The sequence below is a fragment of the Zonotrichia leucophrys genome, chromosome 8, assembly GCF_028769735.1.
Source record: "Zonotrichia leucophrys gambelii isolate GWCS_2022_RI chromosome 8, RI_Zleu_2.0, whole genome shotgun sequence".
Lineage (NCBI taxonomy): Eukaryota > Metazoa > Chordata > Aves > Passeriformes > Passerellidae > Zonotrichia > Zonotrichia leucophrys.
In genome coordinates this window covers 29147718-29171441 of record NC_088178.1, presented here as the reverse complement: position 1 = coordinate 29171441, position 23724 = coordinate 29147718, and the positions used below count along the sequence as shown (strand labels likewise).

At 43.4% G+C, this 23724-nt stretch overlaps 1 protein-coding gene across 2 annotated transcripts in view; it reads right to left on the bottom strand.

Moving 5' to 3' along the window:
• CACHD1 (cache domain containing 1) overlaps positions 1–23724 on the bottom strand; it is a 94844-nt gene that overhangs the window by 29543 nt on the left and 41577 nt on the right. For both annotated transcript variants that reach the window (XM_064720379.1, XM_064720380.1), the window contains exons 4-7: positions 14144–14250; positions 7735–7861; positions 5536–5680; positions 3339–3555 (exon numbers count right to left, since the gene is read on the bottom strand). In XM_064720379.1, coding sequence (XP_064576449.1) covers positions 3339–3555; positions 5536–5680; positions 7735–7861; positions 14144–14250 — 596 coding nt within the window. The remainder of the gene's footprint in view (positions 1–3338; positions 3556–5535; positions 5681–7734; positions 7862–14143; positions 14251–23724) is intronic.

Genomic DNA, 23724 nt, shown 5'->3' with positions numbered 1-23724 from the left:
TCTCCAGCTCTCCTTAGGCACCAAGGTCTCTCTGGATCCTTCTCAACTCCAGGTGAGGAGCTTGGCTGCCTCCAGGCAGGAGCACACAGATCCAGCAGCTGCTCCAATTCCATGGAAAAGGCTCCACAAGGTCAAAACCTGCACTTTTCATCTCCTGCCCCTCTGTTCTCCTTCCGCCCTGCAATCCCAAGGCATGGGGCTGCACAGGACACCCTCCATGGAGCAGGGCAGAGCAGAAAGCTTGGGAATTCTGGGCATTCTCTGCAATGTGGCCTGGCCCCTCACGCTTTCCCTAGAACACGTTTTTCAGGCTGAGGATGCTCCTGCCCCAAAGCCTTTGAACACAACAATCCACAGCCCTGTGCTGACTCCCCAACCTGTTCCATCACATTTATCTCAGCACTGAGAGTGGTTTGTGTTTATAATGAACATACAGATCAAAATCACCCACAGGAAATGCAGAGCACTGGGCTGACGTGGTCACGTCCCAACTTTCTTGTTTCACCTGGATTTTTGGTGGATTTGCTGTACTGATTTATTAAACAGGTATCAATGCTTTGACTTGCACATTTTGTCCTCATGGCTTGACCAGAATTTCAGCCAGAATCAGATTTTGACACAAACAGGAGGTGCTGTTAATTTGGGGGAATTTCTACCATAGTTTTCTGTAAGGGCTAAAAGTAGGAATAAAAGCAAAGCCAGGTATAAAAGCATCTTTGGGTGGGGTTTTAGGAAAATTGTTGCTGTGTTTCCTAGGCTACAGCAGAGATATTTTATCTGCAGCCAGGCATGGTGCTGCAGCCTAAATGGTGCAACAAGAGCCAGTCCTAAATCTGCAAAAGGGACCAGAGCAGGCAGCTTTTGGAGCATCCTGTCACCCTGTGGGATGAGGATGTGCTGAGCAGGACTGCAGTAGGACCTGAAGCAGAAAATCCAGGTGTGTTGAACACCACAATTCTCCCCTCTCACACCAGCAGTTCCCTTCTGGCTGTGCCAGTGTGAATTTGGGACTGAGGCTGTATCTCAACAGCTTCCCTGACACACCCACACATTGTTCTCTGGGAACAGGATGTTAGAAAATTAACAGTGAAATGAAGGATTTTTTTTTTTTTTTTGCTAGGTTTGTTTTTCTTTTTTTAAAAGATGAAAAGACTATTTACAAGAAAATGAGACATGTTTTATAAACATCCTCTTCTCAAACCTATTGTGTCTCACCCCAGGAATTCTGAAATTCATCATAAACACGTTCACAATCTTCCACATGGAGAGAAAACCTAAATCCAAAGCATTTGCATTTTAACTTTCTGTGCTTGTGCCCCAAAATAGTTGCTTGATATGAAACCTAGTGAAAAATGAATATGTCAAAACTTCTAAACATAAAACAGTGCCAAACATAAAAACATGGAATCCTGGAATGGTTTGGGCTGGGAGGGACCTTAAAGCTCATCTCATCCCACCCCTGCCATGGGCAGGGACAGCTCCCACCATCCCTGGTGCTCCAAGCCCTGTCCAAGCTGGCCTTGGGCACTTCCAGGAATGGGGAAATGCAGGAGGATGCTCCAAGACTCCTCAGCTGATGTTCTTGGAATAAATCCTGGTGACAAATTCATCTTATCCCAGCCAGCTGCAGCAGCCCTGCACTGTTCATTCTGCATTTGCTGGAGTTGCTCCCCTGCCATCATTTTGCCAGAGGATGGTAAAATCCTGCCCGTGCCAACCTTACCCTTGTCCAGTCACACGAAATCTCCCTGTGCCAATGGCCTGAAGCTCAGGAATTGGCTGAGCCTTTGGTAGCAAAAGCACCATTCCATAAAGTCACGTGGAATGGGGGTATTTCCTCATTCTTTCCAAAGCACTTCAGCTCCTGGCCTTTTCCTCTCTCTCTGGCTCTCACAGCCTCTGAGCTGGAGCCCTTTGGGACGCTGCAGGCTCTGCTCTCACTGGAGCAGGCACAGGGCCAGGGGTGGAAATGAAGTTGCATAATCCGAGTGTCCTGATGGAGATGGGCTGCTCCCTCCACCCTGCCCTGGCACTGCCAGCGTTACTCAAACCCAAGGAGCACCCAGGGCACAGGATTTGCCTTCCACAGCTTCCTGGCAAGCAAATCTGCCACCCAATTGCACATCCATCTTTTCATGTCTTTCACCACATCCTCACTGCAAAGAACACCCAGAAAAACCCCAGTCTTGGGAAGGGGAAGGATAAAGCTCATAATGAGTACACAGAGTTCAGGGGGGTTATTGTGAGGTGAAGGGAAATTTAGCCAGGACAGCTTTGTGTTCCACAAAACATCACCCATAATTGGTATTCTCAAAGCCTCATTTCCCTGGGAAGCAAGGGGATCCACTTCCCCAGGATTCCAGTAATGCACATCATCCCTATGCAAATGTGCCAGCACTCATTAAATGAACCTGCACACCTGCAGTTTTCCTGGAAAGGCTCCCTCATACAGATTGAGGAAATAACTGAGCTATCATGCTGATCCATCCTGCATTCTCCTCTTTCCATTCAAAAGAAAGGCAAGGCAGCAAGAGACACAAATGAGAATGGACATATCCCACAGCCCCTCACGTGGAGAATTGTCACAGACACATTTTATGAAAAATCCTTTCCTTAGGATTTTTTTCTCCTGAGAGGCTGAGAGGCCTCAGGAACAAAATGCAAACAATGGTTATCTGCTGCTGTGGGATGCAACAGGTGCATCTGTGATTGGTCTCCTGTGGATGTTTCTAATTAATGGCCAATCACAGTCCAGCTGGCTCAGACTGTGTGGTCAGTCACAAGATTTTATTATCGTTCCATTCCTATTGTTTTCAAGCCTTCTGATGAAATCCTTTCTTCTATTCTTTGAGTACAGTTTTAATGTAATATATATCATAAAATAATAAATCAGCCTTCTGAAACATGGAGTCAGATCCTCATCTCTTTCCTCATCCTGGGACCCCTGTGAACACCATCACAGAGAATGGACAAATCCAACAGCCCCTCATGGAGATGGACACATCCCACAGCCCCTCACATGGAGATGGACACATCCCACAGCCCCTCATGGAGAATGGACACATCCCACAGCCCCTCACGTGGAGATGGACACATCCCACAGCCTCACATGGAGATGGACATATCCCACAGCCCCTCACGTGGAGATGGACACATCCAACAGCCCTCACGAGGACTGCAGCCCAAGGAAACGCTCCTTAAAACAAAAATGGGGATGGAGCACGTTTCTGTTCCTACTGAACACACTGCACTCCCTTGGCTCTGCCAAAGTGAGGCTGTGAAATGAGCAAACATGGCAAGGCCTGGAACAGCCTGGCCTGCACGAGAGGCGGCCTTACTTCCTTGGAGCCGGGTGCCGTTGTTGGTGTTCCGCAGGAGCTGGAAAGCCTTCTGGAAGCCCAGGGCGTGCTGCGTGGAGCTGTCGGACGCCTTGATGCTGCTGACAAAGGTGGACATCTTCCTCTTGGTCTCGCTGGTGGCAGGGGACAGGAAGGTCTTGTAGCACTGGTCCAGGGAGCACGTGCGCACCGCGTCCGCCACCGTCAGCACCGAGATCTGCCGGGAACAGACTCCGTGGGGAGGGGGCTCCATGGGGAAGAGAGAGATTCCGTGGGGAAGGGGTTCCATGGGGAACAGATTCCATGAGGAAAAGGTTCCATGGGATCACCTCCCCTGGAAGTGGAGCAATGTGTTTGAACAGCCCAGGCCACAGTGTGCTCCAGCCAAACTGTTTTTTAGTTATTCTTATCAGAAGCCTCAGGGGTTCTCAAGGTTACTAAGACAAAAACTGCGCTATGTTAAGAAAGAAGAGGCTGAGAAACAAAATGCCAAGACCACGAGAATTAGATAAAGGAGGGCCTTGAAGCACTGGACTGTAAGCAATCACATATCCTGAGAAGTGCATGCAGAGCATGTGGACAAGGTAGAGACACCAATCAAGAAATGTGTGATTGTTTGTGCAGTAGTGTTAGAATGTATAAATAGAGCTTAATGTAAACAATGAAGGGGCTTCTGCTTAATGGCATTGATTAGCTGTCCTGGAGTCCTGTTGTCCTGCATGGAGAGCACAACACACATCTTTGCATCATCTTTACACACCCAGACACACAACACTGGAGAAGCCAACGGAGGAGATTCCGTGGCTTTAAAACTGCATTGTTGGAAAAGAAATGCTTGAGGCATAAAGCTGTCAGATTTCAAAAGGATTATGTGGAGTTCAAGGAAAAGAGATTTGGGTCTTTGTTTCTCAGCAGAGTCAGCTTCACTCTGCTCCCTCACCATGGTCAATGCACTGCTCTGGGCAGAGCCTGAGTGGGCCAGGGAGAGCTGACAGGGAATCAGCAGAGAGCATTGCCAGGAAAGCCTGGAGAGCCCAGAGAGAAGCTGAGTGCACAGAGAAATTAAAAAAAAAAAAAAACAACCCCTCCAAAGCTTTTTGCTGTTTTAATGTTTCAGTCAAAGCAAGGCGACTCTGACATCAGCTTTTCCTGTAAGTAAGTTAATGCAAGTGCTACCTCTATGCCTTAATGACATCTAACACACCAGACTCATTAATTGAGTGACAAACTTCATTAGGAAGCATGGCTGAGGCAAGACAGCTCCAGAATTAAGCAGTAATTAGATACCTGTGTAACAGGTTCTATAACCACTGAGCTACTGACCAAGGAATAGGTGTATAAATGTATTCTCTGTATTCACACAAACCCTTCTGACACTTGAATTTAAGTGCTATTAATCCTGCTGAACTGTGAGATTACTTTACCATACTAAATCTCTTTAAAAGCACCATGTTACAAGTGGTTTTCTCATACTATTCATGAGAAGACTTAAGGCAAAGATTATCATCAGTTTTCTTCAATTTGATTTAACTGAAACTCCTCCTGCTCACAAAAGAAAACCCAAGCAGAGAGACTGATGAAGCTCTCACCAGTAGAGAGTTACTAAAAGACCAAACTGCAGACTTTTTACAGAACCACTTTATGAGTCCACAGTTGCCTGTAATGGAAAAAATACAGTTTAAGTGACTTTTTCACTGTCAAATGAGTACCAGGGACAGAGCAAGAAATCAAACCCAGATTTCTCAGCCCTTTGCTGGTACCATAATTATCCATGAATCTTCCAAACACTAATTATGCTTCAGCTCACACCAGTACTGCAGGAGAATAAATAATTTCCACTTTCACAAGACAAAAAGAGAGGCTCAGAGGTGAAATGAGTTGCTCAAAGCAGTTTAGGATGTGAGAAAGAATCATGTTTGGAGCATGGTTCTTCTTCCTGTTGACCACCACTGAAATATGTGCTGAGATGGAGGAGCCTTTAGGGATTGCTCAGGTACAAGATTTTGCCTTAGATCAGTGGGATTTCACTTTTTTCCCAGCCTGCAGACCCCAAATGTTTCCCCTGCAGCTGAAAGAGTGAACTCAAGGCTCTGTTACCCCTCAGGGGCAGCTCCCAGATCTGCTGGAGCCTGGAAACCCCACTTTGGGTGAGAGCTGAAAACCCAAGAAAAGCAGGGTTTGTCTGGAAAAATCTCACCTTGTCGTGCTCATCTATGGAGCTGAGGATGACCTGGGCAGCATCCTTGGCAATCTGGAGCTGAGTCTCTGTGACAGAGGCCCCGTGGTCCACGATCACCACGATGTGCTTGGACTGAGGGCGAACGGTGGAGACGTAGACGGGCCTGAGGAGGGACAACACCCAAACCACCACCATCATCATCACCATCAGCACCCTGCATCCCCACTGCAGTGCTCACAGTGGAAACAGGCAGGAATTAGAACACCCAAGCAAGCAAACAGAAAGAAACAATGAATTATAACAGGAATTTTTTTCCCTTATCAGACTTGTACCAGGAAAGGCCAGCTGAGAATCTGAGCATGCAGAAATACCCCTCAGTTTCTGAATTTTTTTAACCAGGTTCTTCTCTCTCTGTCACAGCAAGAGCTTTCAGGAATTAACCCTGCTGCTTACACAGCAGCAGCGTTTGGGATCACTGCAGCAGTTCACAGCAAGGTGTGAATGAAGCAAGAAATGCTCCAGGTAAATCCTGGCTGCTGGGAACTTCACCCACACGTGAACTGGGAGCAACGGTGGGGATGTGCTGGGGCCGAGACAAGTAAAAACCTGTGCAGCTGCAGGGAGATGATCAGCCCAGGGTGTTTGGGCTGCTCTAAGAAGGCCCCTGGCCAAGGCAGGGTGCCCTGGGATGACTCTCACCCGGGTCATGCTGCACAAGCCCTTGGATCTGCCCAGTTTCACATCCCAAAGTGAGCTAGCACCAGTGGGGACTCTCAGTGCTGCCATGTGTCTGTGCTGACACCAAAAATCTTGTTTGCAGATCCAGCTCAATATTGAGAGAGGTGTGAAAGAGTTCACAAGCTCTCACGCCAAGGTTTCAACCTGGAATAAATTAGGAGGATGCTCAGCGTGGAGGAAGGATTAAAATAAAATGGCAAGTTTCTCTTTCCTCTTTAGTCCAGACACAAAACCAGTTACAGTCAAGGGAGAGTTTTGGGATCTAAATTTCGTTATATCAAAGGCAGACACAGAAATCTTATTAAAAGGAAAGGGAAGATTTGACACAAGGCACTGCAGTAAACAACTGGCACAAATCAGTTCTCCACTGTAAAACAGCCTGCAGCTCCAGCCTGGATTAATACCTGCAACTGAAACACGGCCTTTGATCTTCAAAGCACTGAAGCATTAACTAATTAATTCACCCAAACTACCCTCTGAAGTAAATATTAGCAAAAAGAGACCCCTGATTTAGCCATGGAGGAACTATGACCCAGACAAGTGATTTGGATACAACCACTGATGGTTTTAGTGTCGAATTCTGAGCAGGACTGGGCACCCCCAGCTCTCACCTCCTCAGCCCTCACCTTTCCAAGGCCCCAGAAAAGTCAGTCAAGCTCAGAACTCTGTGCTTTGATGGCACACTGAAGATACCATCAGTCAACTTTTGATTGCTCAACCCTGACAGAAAACCAAACCCTCCTTAGTGTCCCCAAAAGGTCCCTGGATGTGCTGCTGCTTCTCCTGCACAGACTGATTAACTTGTACAATTAATTAATGTATGACCAGAGACATTAAAGCCACTGCACCTTCCCACCCTCGAGCCTGCATCAATCCCATGGTACTGACAGAAAAAGCAGGGAAAAATACTGGACCTCAAATTCTTGGCTTAGACAACAGAAATCCCTGTGCAGGAAATCTTGCCACCACCCTGCCACCTGATGCTTTATTTTTACTCTTTTCTTTTAGTGGAAAGAAATTTTCACTGCTGCTTCCCTGCTATCCACGATGTGCCACCTGAACCTGGAGGAAAATGCTCCTACCTATGTGCCCTTCCCAGTCTCTGATCCCTCCCCTCCCTCCCCAAGTGATGCACAAATCAGCAGAATGTCTGCTCACTGCTTTATTAACAGGGGTCAGGCATGAGTCAAATTATCAGTCAGATTTTGCCTGCAGGCTGACCTACAACTTCCAAGTCGCTGCTGTTTACAGCTGACTTAATTTGGGAGAGGTGAGGAACCTGTTTGGAATTTTAGTTTAGTTCCTTAGAAGTGGAAAGTGGTGCTTTAAAGAACAGCCCTAAGAAAGCCCATGGGACTCCATTAGAAATTACTCTATGAAGGTTGGCAGCTTGGCAAAGGACAGGAGTGAGTGAAATCAGGGCCTGAGGAACCCGGTGTGAGTGCTTTTCCCAGGAAATTGGAAGGAGGCAGATCCCACCTGCTGCGGTGTTCGTAGCTGCCCTTGCACCGGAACTTGTGGGCTGGGAACACGGTGAAAATCCCTTCTTCTGAGCTGAAATATTGCCACTTGATCCCCGGGTTAGACTTCAGGTTGTCAGCAAGGACTGCAGGGTGGAAAGGGAGAGAGAAGCAGAGTTACAAAGGCAGCCCAGACTCAGAGGTTTGTTACTCAGAGCCTCCCTGGTGGAGTTTGGAGAAGAACAACCCAACCTGAAACACAAACTGCTCTGCTTAGGATGGGGAAAACACACTGGGGAAACTTCACTGGTCTGCAGACAGCTCAAGAAATTCAACACTGGATTGGATAGATTGTGTTTAACATGTGATGACAGTTCCTGAATCTCTGAAGTACCCCCAGGTCCTGGAAGGCAAGGCCAGAGTGAGGAAGGAAGAGATTAAGGCAATTATATATAATATATACACCCTACATCTCCATGTAATAATAAATACCTTGTCAACATCCTTTCCACAAAGGAAAAAGCCTTCATGTCAAAAAATCCTGGTCTTTTTAGTGGAATAATTCCAAGATATTCAACAGGTTTGGTGCTCACAGCTTCATAACCAACGAAAGGAAAGATCCCATGGGCACTGGGAAGGAACAGATCCCATGGACACTGGGAACAGATCCTATGGACATTAGGAAGAACAGATCCCATGGACATTAGGAAGAACAGATCCCACAGACATTGGGATTTCTGCCTCATGGCGCAGTGGGAATGTCCCACAGACCCTGTCTGCTCTCCCTCCAGCCTGGACTGATGTTCATCCATGGAATCACCAATTTTGCCACACCACTGATCCCAGGCAGCTCTAAGTCCTTTAAAACAAAAGGGAAATGCTCTCAGGAGAGAGGGAATGGGATATCTTTGGCATATGAGGCACCACAGCAGGAACAGGATTATTTCCCACTCAGGGCTGAGCACCCTCTCTGCTTGCAGCAGACTGAAAACAAAATGTGGATTTTTCAAATCTTTAGTTTTTACCAAGCAAGTAAAGTGGATCGCACAGGCTTAAAATGCATGAAAAAAAGAAAATATTTCTTTGCCATTTCTCCTTTCATGTTCTTTGATTGCAGAACTCAAAGAACTGGCAGAGGGGGGCTCTGATTTCCAGTGCTTCACCTTTTGCTCAGCATTTCCCTCCAGCATTCCCTCAGGACTGGCACTGAAAATAGGCCAGTTTCATCTCCCTCATTATCAAATATGCCAATATTTGGGTTGGAAAGGACTGCAGGGCACATTCAAGCCTTAGCCAGACACTCTACACCCAAATACCCACAGAGAGGGCAGCCTGAGCTCCACATCCTCCACACTTTAGCACTTACTCAGGTTTCCCAGTCTGGCTGTGGCTGGATGTTCTCTCCACATCCAGCCCAGTGTAATTACCCTGCAAAAACCGCTGTCCTGGGCTTTCCCCACTCCTCTTTGCCACAGTATTTCACACTTCCCACAGAGCCTACAAATCCCACTGGGATGCTGGGCTGGGACTGCTGAGCTCTGTGCAAAAATGCAAAAATGCAGCTTCTCATGAGAACAATTCCCTGCCTGGATGGACCAGGGACTGCCAGAGATTCCTCATTCCCCTCCAAAATCTATTTTTTTTCTCTGAGCTGCTGCTTCCTCCTGCAGGCAGAAGGGCCTTGAGACTATAAAACATTTAAATCATTCTTTTTATGCCCAGCCACCAGGATTTCATCCTTCTGAGGGTGAAGTTGTTTTGTATAAAGAGGCTGAATTTCTGGTGCTGGAGTTTTTGTTTTGAGTTACAGAACTTGAAAAATGTAATTTCGAAGCTGACATGTGAACACCCAGTTAAAGCCTGGACCAAACAACTTGTCCAGTCTCATTTTACCAACAACATTAAAATAAAGGGAGTTTATAATTTAAAGGCTTTGCTTTTTTTAATCCTTGCTATATTAAAGATAAACTTCTCATTCCTGCAAAGCCACGAGCTGTATTTATTTCCCCACGAGAGTATGTGGATTTAGAAGTATTCATTTTCCCCATAAAACAATTGGTTTTGAAACTCAAGCTCTGCTGTTCTTCCTTTTCACACAGTTGTGCTCATGTTTCCTCCAGCGAGTGTTAGCTCAATAACACCCTCCCCAGGGAGCACCAATTTTATCCAAACTCTGCTTTTTCCCCCTTTTTTTTCATTTTCCTATGACCACAGCACACAATCTCCCTGCAGATAAGCCATGGCTGAAAAATCCAGACTTTTTCTCTTTAAACACATTCTTATTTTCCATCCACTCAAGCTGCAAGAATGCCCTGCAGATATTTCCTCAATTCTTGCTCCTTGCCAGGACACACAGTAGATGAATTTTTTTAACCTAAACCTCACTTACCCCAAACTTTCCACACCCTCAGTGCCTGCAGTTTATTCCCACCTCTTCCTCCCAGGAAAACCAGCCCCTGGACAGGTTATTCCATCCAAATAAAAAGCTGGTTCCTTAGTTCTGGACACAGATTATGAATAAAAGTGGCCAGCTGCCCATGAGGTGGCATTGCCAGGTCACTCTGTCCCCTCCACTTCTCCTGCAGCAAAATCTGACCCCAAATCCTGCTGGAAAAGTTGGGAAATATTAAGATGACAGCATTTGAAATGATGGCTCTCTCTAATTATAAATATCTCACAAGGCAAAAAGGACTTTTAGGAAGAAAGCCCTGTGTGATAGAGTTTATAAAACTTCAAAGGGAATGCGATATGATAACACTTAGCACTTCTAGATACCACTTTACATCTTCAAAGCACAGCCAAATCATTAACTAATTAATCTTCAAAGAACAGCACAAACAGTCAGGGGGAAAAAAGGAACTACTGAACATAATTGCTCGTTATAAAAGGGTTTCTTACAGCCCTCCTCTTTAGCATTGCATTTGCTGAGCTGCCGACCTCGGATCCCAGCCCACAAAAACCAGGGGAGTTTCATTTCCAGCTCTCCTCTGACCAGTCCCTCCATTAAGAACCCTCCTGGTGAAGAAACAGCACAAAGAAATGTGTTTATTGCACGAGTGAAGCCATCCTCTGAGTCCCCAGACAGATCAGATCCAGGATTTCCCAAGTCAAACCCAACTGCAGCTCCTGTGTTGTCACCAGGAATAAAAGCTCAGCCACAATTAACATTCTGCTGGTGGCACGAGCCAGGACAGAGCCCTGCTCAATCCTCAGGGCTCTGAAGGGAAAAGAAGTTAAAAATCCTTTTATTTCAAGGAATGGGACCAGATTCCTCCATTAAAAGCATTTGGAAGGAGGAGTTTTAACTCTTCTGCTCAACTCCCAGCCATTTTAACTCAGCCAAAAGTCAGTGTAAAATACAGCAATTTGAGGAACATTCCACATTCTGGATGATCCCTTCCAACTCCAGATATTTTATGATTCTAAGATTTGAAATGATCAACACCTCGAGTAAAACAGACAAAATTTGCTGGGCAATTGGTGCCATCTCTGCATATTTCTGGGGAGGAGAGCCCTGCCAAAGCTGCCTGCCTTGGAACAGACATTTCAGCACTTGGAAGGATGAGAAGGAGAAAGATTTACTGGTTCCCTGTTTATTCAAAAGGCAAAAAAACCTCCAAAGGAATCTGATAACATAATGCACAGGCTCTGGGGAAGATTTAATAAATAAAGGACTATTCAGAGTGGTGAGGACAGATCTCTTCATCTAACTGCCCAAAGCCTGTGTCTCCATCTGGAGAATAAAGACTTTCCCCTTATCTCTTTTGTAGTAATGGCTAAAAGTAATCCAGATGCAAAACTCCAACCAAGATAAAACAAAATCTTTTCAAGACATGAAACAACATTTAAAAAGCCACGTAATATCAAGAAAAAACAGTGGTAAAAGTGATATTTTTTAAAGCTGAGGAGACACATCTATTTCTTTCTCCCTCCCCTAAGATTAATGTTTGTTTTAACAAAAAAAAATTTCCAATAATAATGGAAAAAAAGAGATTTAAAAGTTTCATGAGCTCCATCACCCCTCTTAACACCCTGCCCAGGGTGGAATTTGGGGTTGGTGTCCCTGAGGGCTCTCCCAGGCTCTGTTCCTGCGGCTTTGTGGTGCAAATTCCGTTCCCTTCCAACACCTCCAGCTCCAGCACTCCGATCCCACTTTTTACTCTGGGCCAAGATTAACATTTCCAGAGCTGAGCTCGAGGTCGAGCGAGCAGAGCTGAAATTTATGTTTTGCCAGGAGCTTTTTATAGGCAGGATTATTTAAACTGCAGAGCTCCTGTGGGAAAAGGGGAGATACCCACGGGAATTTTGCCTTTTATGTGCAGAGAGAAATGAAAAACTCATTCAGGAAGAAGACAACGATGAGAACACCCAGATGGACCCACAGTTTTTAAAGCATAAAAATAAATGAGGCAGAGGTAGAGCCTAAACCCAAAGTGCAACAGATATTCCTCCCCAGCTCTGCATGAGGATATTTATGAGAGAAGAAAGAAAATTATGGGATTAGGGGAATTTTTTTTAAACACAACAAGGACCAGGGATATTCCTTGGCCTCACCTACACAAAACTTCTCTCTTCACTAGGTGTGCACCCAGTACCAACTTTTGCTCCTCAAATTAACCATTTCCATCCCATTTTCCTGCCTCAATGCACTCTTTCCATCCCATTTCTCTCTCACAGACATTTCCTCCCTAATCAAAACCTCCCCCCAAGGCTGTTTGTGTAAAAGGAGAGCCAGAGGAGAGTCTGCTGTCAATAAATCCCTGCTCTTACTCTCCCCCAATCCCCTCTCCTGCCCTTTCCTGCCAATGCCACCTTCTGAAGGTTCTCCTTTCATCAGGAATCCTTCAAGCCAGAGGCAAGGGAAGAGGAGGCACCTGAGCCTCACTGCTGAGCCAGGACAGCAGGAACCCGGAACACTCACTCACTTTACTTCTCTGAGAATTCCAACCAAAAATTTCAATTATGTTTACAAGAAACTGCAACTTATTTGCTTTTCATCGCTCAAAAATAAGGAATATTTCTTGAATACTTTTTTAACCTCCAACTTCTGCAGTAGCAAAAGATTTTTATTTAATTTAATTAAACACCATGGAGTGGTTCATTGTATGCTTTGCTCTTACAACAGTGACTCCAAACTTGCCCTCAAAAATTATTCTGATTAATTAACAACTGCATGTGATTTAAACATTATTTTAATGAGTCGTTTGGGTTTGGTTTTTTAATAAAGAGATGAGTAAAACAAAGCCCAGCAAATCACAGAGAGTGAACAAAGAGTGCCTGGCTTCAGCATGGAAAGCACCACACAAATCATGGCTTGTCAGGAAATCAGCCTGGCCAGCACCTGCATCCAAGATGTGGGATGACATGGATGGGATGGAAAACAATCTCTGGGGACTGCTCATTTTTATATTCCATTAGAAATCCAGAGAGCAAAGCTGTAAGAATGAAACAGTAAAGGAGGTTATAAAAATTTGGGGTTCTTTCCTCCTCGTTTGTTGCGAGATGGTGAGGGTGGAATGGCAGGGTTGCCACTTCATCAGTCAAGTTAATGAAATAAATCAGCATTTTATTCCAAAAGACCTCTGAAAATGAAAATAAAATAAAATAAAACAAATCCCAAGTCTGCATTATTCCCCCGAAAGAATGAACAAACAACATCTCCCCAAAATGAAATCCACAAAGTCAGTTAACGTTCCCTAATTTACAACAATGAGCACCATAAAAAGTTGAAAAGTCAGATGGAACTGGGGCAAAGTCTGACTAAACCCAACTGAAATCCCTGTATTAATCCACACTGATTAGGATGCAAAAAAAAAAGAAGAAAACCTCGCTGGCAGCAGAGGCCCAAAAGCTGAATTTTTCAGGGATAAATCGTGTGTATTTTGGTTCTAAGCATATTTCTAAGTCCTTAAATGTGTTGAGAAAATGCCCTGACAAGACAAAGACAGGGAATATTTTAAGATGCCCTCATATTTGGTCGTTTTTTTTGCATATCACTGCAAAGGCAGCCTCACATGGGCTGAACTCAGCTAAGGAGATCAGAGAAACTTCCCTGTGTGGCCCCTGCAGCAGCTGACACTGCTGATGCCAAAGCAGACAGGCCTAGGAAGGAGAAAACCCTGCAAAAAAAATATAAAAAGGAAGAAATAAAAAGTGCAAAAACCACAACAAAATTATCCACGGTAGGCTGGAATAAAATCTTCATGACATTTTTATAAAGTACTTAGACTAAGGGCATTACTTTAGGTATCAGCTTTCAATCATGAAATCTCAAATTAAGAGCAGTGTGACACTTGCAAGGAGAAATAAAAGCTTGTTGCTATGGCAATCAATGCAAATTCTCTGTGCCAAGGAAATGCTGGAGTCTAATGGGAAAAAAGCCCTACAACAGAAGGAAAAAAGCCCCAAAGTAGAAGTGAGCTGCTCACCAGAATTTAAGTCACGTCCAGGATTGAAGGCTCTGCTGTTGACAGTGGTCGAGAGGCGATCGCAGCTGATGGTTCTGGAAACGTTGGTGTTGAAATTCCCATCAAATCTGGAAGGACAACAGCAGGATCAGCAATCAAACATGATTTATTGAACCTACATTTACAATACAAACACAGCTTTTTAATGTTTCAGTGTAAATAACTATTAATAGTAAGAGATTGGTGCTGAAATTCCCATCAAATCTGGAAAGACAACAACAAGATCAGCAATCAAACATGATTTATTGAACCTACATTTACAATACAAACACAGCTTTTTAATGTTTTGGTGTAAATAATTATTAATAGTAAGAGATTGGTGCTGAAATTCCCATCAAATCTGGAAGGACAACAACAAGATCAGCAATCAAACATGATTTATTGAATGACGATTTATTTAATAGAAAAACAGCTTTTTAATGTTTCAGTGTAAATAACTATTAATAGTAAGAGATTGGTGCTGAAATTCCCATCAAATCTGGAAGGACAACAACAGGATCAGCAATCAAACATGATTTATTGAACCTACATTTACAATGGAAACACAGCTTTTTAATGTTTCAGTGTAAATAATTATTAATAGTAAGAGATTGGTGCTGAAATTCCCATCAAATCTGGAAGGACAGCAATGGATCAGCAATCAAACATGATTTATTGAACCTACATTTACAATACAAACACAGCTTTTTAATGTTTCAGTGTAAATAATTATTAATAGTAAGAGATTGTGTTGAAATTCCCATCAAATCTGGAAGGACAGCAATGGATCAGCAATCAAACATGATTTATTGAATGATGATTTATTTAATAGAAAAACAGCTTTTTAATGTTTCGGTGTAAATAATTATTAATAGTAAGAGATTGGTGCTGAAATTCCCATCAAATCTGGAAGGACAGCAATGGATCAGCAATCAAACATGATTTATTGAACCTGCATTTACAATGGAAACACAGCTTTTTAATGTTTCAATGTAAGTAATTATTCATAGTAACACAGAGTTCAAAAAAATCACGGCTCTTTCCAAGACAGCAAAACTGCTGCTGATATTTTGTTGGCTGAGGAATCTCCAGCCTAAGATTGATTGATAACGGATGGGTTCCACAAAAACCGTGTTTGTCTTGGGGCAAACCCAAAAAACTGCACATTAAACATCTCCATCCTAAAGAAATATTTCCGAGCAAGGCTGAGGAACAACCCCACAGTGAAAAATAATGACTTTTCAGGATGTAAACGGATCGTCCCAGAGCTCCCATCAAAATCTATTAGTGATGGCAACAGGATGCCTTGTTAGCAACCAACATTATTCATTTATTGCATTAAAATGCTTCAACATGCTCCAAAAATCATCCAAGGCCTCAGCTCTTCTCAGGAAGCCCCTGTCAGTTACCCACCAGGAAGATGAATTTGTGGATGCCTAAATAATCTGCAGCACGGCTGAAGAACGAAACACAAAAATTCCTGCAGCCCAATCCCATCCCTCCTTCTTACAGCAAAAAGGAAATAGAGTTAATGAGGAAAAAAAGTATAAATAAAAGATGAAAAATTGTTTTCCATCCCATAAATGAAAGACCAGACCTGCCTGCCTTGAGCAAGGGCTGCCCCAGACTGGGCTGGGTGGGGTGCCTGCCTCAAATCTCCTTTCAGCTGCTCTTTGCCTTAAAATTGACTTTTTGTGCCTTGCAATGGAATGGTTTTGGTTCAATGGCACAAGGACCTGGAGGAGAGAGCAGCTCCCAACACAGCTGAACAGCACTGGGGCAAATCTACATTGCAATATTTGTCATCATTTTAATGCCACTGGAGAATTTTCCACGTGCTTCTAATGTTCATTCAGGGTGCATTATTAATATATAATTATATATTATTATATATATTTTATATAATATATAAAAGCATCTTCCCCATTAAAACCACAATTAAAACCAAAACCCCAGCACTGCTAAGTAGCCTTTCCAACCCATGTTTGTATTTTTAGCTGTAAATACTGGTTCCACCTTTCCTACCTCACACATTTTCCCCTCAAGTTTCAAACTGTACAGACCTTCCCATCGCTCACTTTAAAAAAAGTTAAAAAACCAAAAATATTTCTATTTTAATATTTGAAGAGAAGCATTGACCAGCACCTTTTCTCTGCACAAAGCAGACAATATTTACCAAAGTCTCCTAAAACTTTTACCAGTGCCTCCCTTAATTTTCACCAGTGTCTCCCTAAATTCTTACCTGTGTCTCCCCTTTTTACCAGGATCTCCCTTAATTTTTATTAGTGCCTCTCTTAATTTTTACCAGTGTTTTCCTAAATTCTTACATGTATCTCCCTTAAATTTTACCAGTATATCCCTAAATCTTCACCAGCATCTCCCTTATTTTTACCAGTATGTTCCTTAATTTTTTGCAGTGTCTCCCTAAATTCTTACCTGTGTCTCCACTAATTTTAACCTGAGTTTCTCTTAATTTTCACCTGTGTCTCCCTAAATTCTTACCACTATCCCCCTTCATTTTTACCAGTGTCTCCCCAAATTCTTACCACTATCTCCTTTAATTTTTAGCAGTATTTCCCCTTATTTTTCACATTGTCTCCCTAAATTCTTACCTGCGTCTCCATTAATTTTAACCCGAGTTTCCTTTAATTTTCACCTGTGTCTCCCTAAATTCTTACCATTATCTCTCTTCATTTTTAACAGTGTCTCCCTTGATTTTTACCAGTGCTTCCCTTGATATTCACCAGTGTTTCCCACAATATTCACCAGCGCTTCCTTTGATTTTTACCAGTGTTTCTCTTGATTTTCACCAGTGTCTCCCATGATATTCACCAGTGTCTCCCATGATATTCACCAGTATCTCCCTTCATTTTTACCAGTGTCTCCCCAAATTCTTACCACTATCTCCTTTAATTTTTAGCAGTATTTCCCTTAATTTTTCACATTGTCTCCCTAAATTCTTACCTGCGTCTCCATTAATTTTAACCCGAGTTTCCTTTAATTTTCACCTGTGTCTCCTTAAATTCTTACAACTATCTCCCTTCATTTTTACCAGCATCTTCCTTGATTTTTACCAGTGTTTCTCTTGGTTTTCACCAGTGCTTCCCTTGATATTCACCAGTGTTTCCCACAATATTCACCAGCGCTTCCTTTGATTTTCACCAGCGTTCCCCTTGGTTTTCACCAGTGCCTCCCTTGATTTTCACCAGTGTCTCCCTTGATTTTCACCAATGTCTCCCATGATATTCACCAGTGTCTCCCTGAATTCTTACCACTATCTCCATTAATTTTTACCAGTATATCCCTTAATTTTTCATATTGTCTCCCTAAATTCTTACCTGTGTCTCCATTAATTTTAACCCGAGTTTCCTTTAATTTTCACCTGTGTCTCCCTAAATTCTTACCATTATCTCTCTTCATTTTTAACAGTGTCTCCCTTGATTTTTACCAGTGTTTCTCTTGGTTTTCACCAGTGCTTCCCTTGATATTCACCAGTGTTTCCCACAATATTCACCAGCGCTTCCTTTGATTTTCACCAGTGTTTCCCTTCATTTTCACCAGTGCCTCTCTTGATTTTCACCAGTGTCTCCCGTGATATTCACCAGTGTCTCCCCAAATTCTTACCACTATCTCCTTTAATTTTTAGCAGTATTTCCCTTAATTTTTCACATTGTCTCCCTAAATTCTTACCTGCGTCTCCATTAATTTTAACCTGAGTTTCCTTTAATTTTCACCTGTGTCTCCCTAAATTCTTGCCATTATCTCCCATCATTTTTACCAGCATCTTCCTTGATTTTTACCAGTGCTTCCCTTGATATTCACCAGTGTTTCCCACAATATTCACCAGCGCTTCCTTTGATTTTCACCAGCGTTCCCCTTGGTTTTCACCAGTGCCTCCCTTCATTTTCACCAGTGCCTCCCTTGATTTTCACCAATGTCTCCCTTGATTTTCACCAGTGTCTCCCTTCATTTTCACCAGTGTCTCCCTTCATTTTCACCAGTGTCTCCCTTCATTTTCACCAGTGTCTCCCTTCATTTTCACCAGTGTCTCCCTTCATTTCCACCAGTGCCTCCCTTCATTTTCACCAGTGTCTCCCTTGATTTTCACCAGTGTCTCCCATGATATTCACCAGTGCCTCCCTTGATTTTCCCCAATGTCTCCCACTTTTCCCAGAAGCACTACAAGGCCAATAAAATCCTCTTGAGATTTCACCCAAAATATTCCAGAACGCCAACACTTAGAAAACCCTCCAAAATCCCCACCAAAATCCCCACGCCGACATGACCGCGCTGTAACTCTGAGTGGGTTTTTTAAACAGATTTAAAGCCAACAAAACCCATTGGCAGAGATTCACTTCCAAGGCAGCTTTCCCACCCCCCTTTCTCCCCGTCCTGCTCCTGGATTCCCTTTAATGAAGAAGGGATGGAAGGCGCGTCCCGAGGGAGCCAACGGAGCCGCCACTCCCACTTTGATGGGGTCCCCACGGAGCCCCCACGCTCCCCGGCTGCCTCCCCGGAGCCCGCCGTGATTGACGCTGCCTCTGATGTGCAAACTGCTTTGAACTTCACACGTGAAATTCCCACCGGGCCGCGCTCATTTCCATTCTCCTTCCGCGGGATTTACGAGCGGGAGCCGGGCGAGCGCAGGAGATAAAATGAATCTGCAGGAGCTTTGAATCTGACATCAAAACGGGGCTCCAGTGAGCTCCAATTGGATTTTGCTCGGCCTGAATTTACAGTGTAAATCAACTTCTTTTGTGTGTTTGGAGTTTAGGGGGGAAAACGAGGGAGATGTGGATAAAAACGGCGCTTGAGCAGCTGCTCGGGGCTTCGCGTTGTTTTAACACTCATTTTTTGCTTTTCTCTGCCTTCATACAAATTCAAGCAGACATTAATATGCAAATGAAATTACATAAGTTCACTCAAAATTCAGGGTTTCCTTTGAAATTCCCAGCTAGGCCTTGTTTGCTTGATTGCAAGGCAAGATTTTAACTCATATTTTACATAAATACTTAAATATAGGGTTCCCACTGCATCTAAACAGAATGCTGGAAAACAATGTTTTTATGAATAAATTCAACTGAAAAAAAAGAAAAAAAGCTACTGATGGCTCAGTTACACAATTCCTTCTGGCAAGCCACCAAAGCTGCTCCCATTATTTCAAGCATTCTTGAAAAATCCAAGTATAGCTGCTCTCAGCTGTAAAGAGAATGTACAATTGGAAGGAGGATTCAACTCAGGAACGCAAACTATTCCCAACCTCACTTTGTCATGAGGAATTTCTATTCCAAACCCCATTTTTTCATGAGGAATTTCTATTCCAAACCCCATTTTTTCATGAGGAATTTCTATTCCAAACCCCATTTTTTCATGAGGAATTTCTATTCCAAACCCCATTTTTTCATGAGGAATTTCTATTCCAAACCCCATTTTTTCATGAGGAATTTCTATTCCAAACCCCATTTTTTCATGAGGAATTTCTATTCCAAACCCCATTTTTTCATGAAGAATTTCTATTCCAAACCCCATTTTTTCATGAGGAATTTCTATTCCAAACCCCATTTTTTCATGAGGAATTTCTATTCCAAACCCCATTTTTTCATGAGGAATTTGACCACATTAGAACTAAAAGCAAGAGCACAGGAGAGAAATTTCCTAAATACCTGCTTGCACTTTATGGACAAATGCCAGGACTGTGCATAGTCCCTACATCTCCTAGAACCCCCTGGGCTGTACTGCAGCCTGAAACTCTGTCAGAACAGCAAATACATGTTAAATTTCATTTATTGTGGCCCCCCCAGGCCTCCTCTGGAAGTGCAGCTCTTCAGGTAAGTCAAGGAACTGAATGGATTCCCGTTATCTCCCACTTAACTGCTCCAGAGAGCAAAGATAAACACTGAAAGAGCTGTGATAAAATTGAACTGCAATAGCAAATATTTAACCATCTGTTAAAAAAAAAAAAAAGCAAAAAACCAGACCCCTTCTGAAGGCAGTATCACAGCCAGCGAGTAAATGATTTTCAAATAGAGGTTTGTAAACTCCCTTATCCAAACAGCTCCATTCATGTTTGCAATGCGCCACTGCCAAGTAGGGTGTTTTACCAACAAATATTTCTCCATTCCAGCTCCTTGCACAAATTTGGATAAATGCATTCCCCAAGCTCTTATCAGCATAGCTAAATAAAGAGCAAGAGCAGCTTCCTGGAGCTGCTCACATCCCATGGAAACTGCATTTCCCTTCTCTCCCAGAGCTGAGGACCTGAAATGCTGGAGCACATCAGAGTGATGGGTCTCAAAACCGGATCAAGGTTAGTTCAGGGAAGACTTTTTATGTCCCTTTAAAAGCATCACCTGGTTTTTGTTGGAAAGCTGCAGGAAGAGCTGCATTTCCTCCCAAATGCATCTGAATAATCTATTTTCTGGAAGGTGATCCTACTGCAGCCACTGCTGTGTTAGAAACCACTGGCAGGCGCTCTGTGGGCACTAACACAACCAACTTCAATGGAAAACTGCAGCTACAGAAAGCCCCTTCTGGAAGTCTCCCACAAGAGAGCATTGATCACAACTTCTCCAGAAAAAGACATTTTGTGTAGTGGGTAGAGACAAATACTCAACCACTACCCACATATCCAACTTAATCCTAGAGTGGAAGGAGTCTGATTTCCTTTCAGCTGCAAATATTCAATATAAACCACCTCTCTGCCTGTTGCCATCCCATCCAAAATATGAGTTAAACTTATGTAATTTCATTTGCATATTAACATCCCTATGACTGAAGTTATTCCAGTCATCACTCCCAAGCCAGACCATGCAGACCTGCAGAGGTAGAACCCCCTAATGCTTCTAAATCTGCTTCACAAAACTCATTTCTAAATCCCTATTTAGACACTTCCCAGAACTGACAGACATCCCAGGAGTTCCCACTGCAGGTACTCAGGACTTGTGATAAATAAATAAATTCTGTTTATTCTTTCCCTCCCTTCTTGCTGCTCCATCAGCCCATTCCAGATCCAAGATTCCCTCAATACCTGCTGAGGCCTTTCAGGCACAAAAACCAGGAGACTCCAACTTGTACACAAAGGCTTTCATCCTCTTCAGAGAAAGACACTTGAATTAAAACATTGTCTGGTAAATCACCACCCAGCTCCATCGTGATAGGGGATGTCTGGAGACAGCATCAAATCCGTTCCTCGTGGCTTATGGAGCAGCCTGTGGTGGTGAGGGACACAAGGCTTGTTTTTCCAGCAGGGATTTCCTCCAGGATTAGAAGATGCACCTCACTTGACATCCATTTTCCTTATCTCCCATCAGTTTGCTGAGAGCCCGGAGCACTTTATCCAGATTAACTCTGTTTGGAGCAGCCTCTCCCCCAGTGCCTGGGAAATGGAGCTGGTGCCAGGTGTGACCCCAGGGACACAAACACAGGCACCGATTTCCACACCAACCACGTGGGCAGAGCTTGGGAAGCTCTGCTCCCTGTGCCATTCCCAGAGCTTGGTTAGGGAGGGCTGAAAATGCCAGCAGAGATCATCGGCCTTTGCAGAAAGGATCAGCAAAAACCAAAGGGGAACGGGGGAATTGGGATGAGTTAGAGATGGGACCTCTGAGCTGCTTCAGATGATGGGATTTATTTTTCTTATCTCCTGCACAGGCAGGGAGGGTGAGCTGGGCTCACATCTTCACTGCGTGGCTCAGAGGGTCACAAGCCCTCCTGTCACAATCCTTTTAAGGGTTTATTAACCAATAAAACACTGCCCACAAGGGTATTTATGGTTTTGACCCAATCCTTATACATTTGGTCTTATGGACTCCTGTGAGCTTTCTTAGCCAATCATGTCATAGCAAACCTACAGTGCTGCATTCTAAACTCCTTGTTACCTTTGCAAATACTTTTATTTTTTCTATATCTTAAACTCTAAAACTCTAAACTTTCTTTTATTTAGCTTAACATGTCTGCTTTAAACTATAAGTTCACATTCTCGCTTCTGGCACCTCAATTTGGTCTCAGGTCAAATCCTGGGTTTGATTCTAAGCTTTGGTTTACAGGCCCAACGTTCTGAGAGTTCCCTGCACTTTGGATTCCAGCAGGGGAACACAATTCCTGCCCTGCTCACCCCTCTTGGCAGCCCCTGCACATGGATTTAGTCGTGGGATTATTTCCCTGTGCCCAAGCACATTTAGAGGCTTTGGTAGAGCAGCTGAGGGTAATTTTATCAGGAAATGTTTGTTGAATTAAGGCCTTGCCAAAACCACTCGATAGCCACCAACTGTGCTGCCTCATCCAGTTGGGTTTGCGCGCTCCAATTTATTTCTTTTCACCGCTTTCCAAACCAAGGTAGCTCCATTGCACAACCCTGCCTTGGAGGGGGCACAGACACAGCTGCTGCTCTCACACCAGTGAAACCAGAATATTTGGGGTACAAAACAGCCACCAAAAGCACAGTCGGGCTGGGAATTTTAATCCAGACTGGAATCACATGGGAACTCACTCATTTGGGCTCTCCACTGCAAGAGCCAGCACCATGTAATGGCAATAAAATAAAGATTGCTTTCTCTATCATATCTCACTGCTCATTAAACAACCAATTTAAATGCCAGGTTTGTTTTCTAACCCAGCTTGTGCTGTTTTCTATAATTTATTCATAGCCACCAGGTGTGGAAATCTCACAGCTTATCCCAAGCAACACGACAAACCAATGCTTGGATTTTCAGGAGAAATGCAAGCAAACTCACGGATCATTTTCTTAATGGTAACAACAAATACAAACTGAAGTCAGCAATCCATTAAAAAAAGGAACAATAACAATTTAAAAATCCTTTCCCTACAGAACAGTTCATCCTTCCCAAGTTAATTTTCCCCAGACCAACCCAAACTTGCAGCATTCCCAACTCAATATCAATAAGCTGGACAATAAGAGGCTGAACACCAAGTGACAAAGAGCCTTAAACACTCTGGGGAAAACCTTCAAATCTACCTAAAAATACCCAATAATACATTGAAGGTAATGCACTTTTGACACTGTTCTTGCCCCAAATGTTTGCTCAATGAAGAGGCCACCATGAGGCAACAGCCAGAAAAAGAACACAAAAATAAAAATACATAAAAATACCTAAAAATACTTTAAAATATCTAAAAATACCATGTAGATAATGCACTTCTGACACAGTTCTTGCTCCAAATGTTTGCTCAATGCAGAGGCCACATGAGGAAACAGCCAGAAGAAGAAAACACACAGAGTTCAGGAGCTGCAACACAAACATTTCACAATCTCCAGAAGGAAAACCACAGCCCTGAGGACTCAGACAAGGCCAAGGCACAATCTGAGGCAAAGGATCTCATGGGGAAAAAAAAGAGATTTTCACAGACAAATCTGGGTCTTCTTCCACGTGACCTCTTTGCAGTTAATAAATACTTTAACCAAAAAAATTTCATTATCGTTGCTTTAACACCAACATTAAACATTTTAAACACCAAGGATAAGCTGTTATCAGCAGAAACACATCCAGTTTAACTTCCTGCAAGTGCAGACCCAGTTAGTCCACAAATTAAACATGGAAGGATTT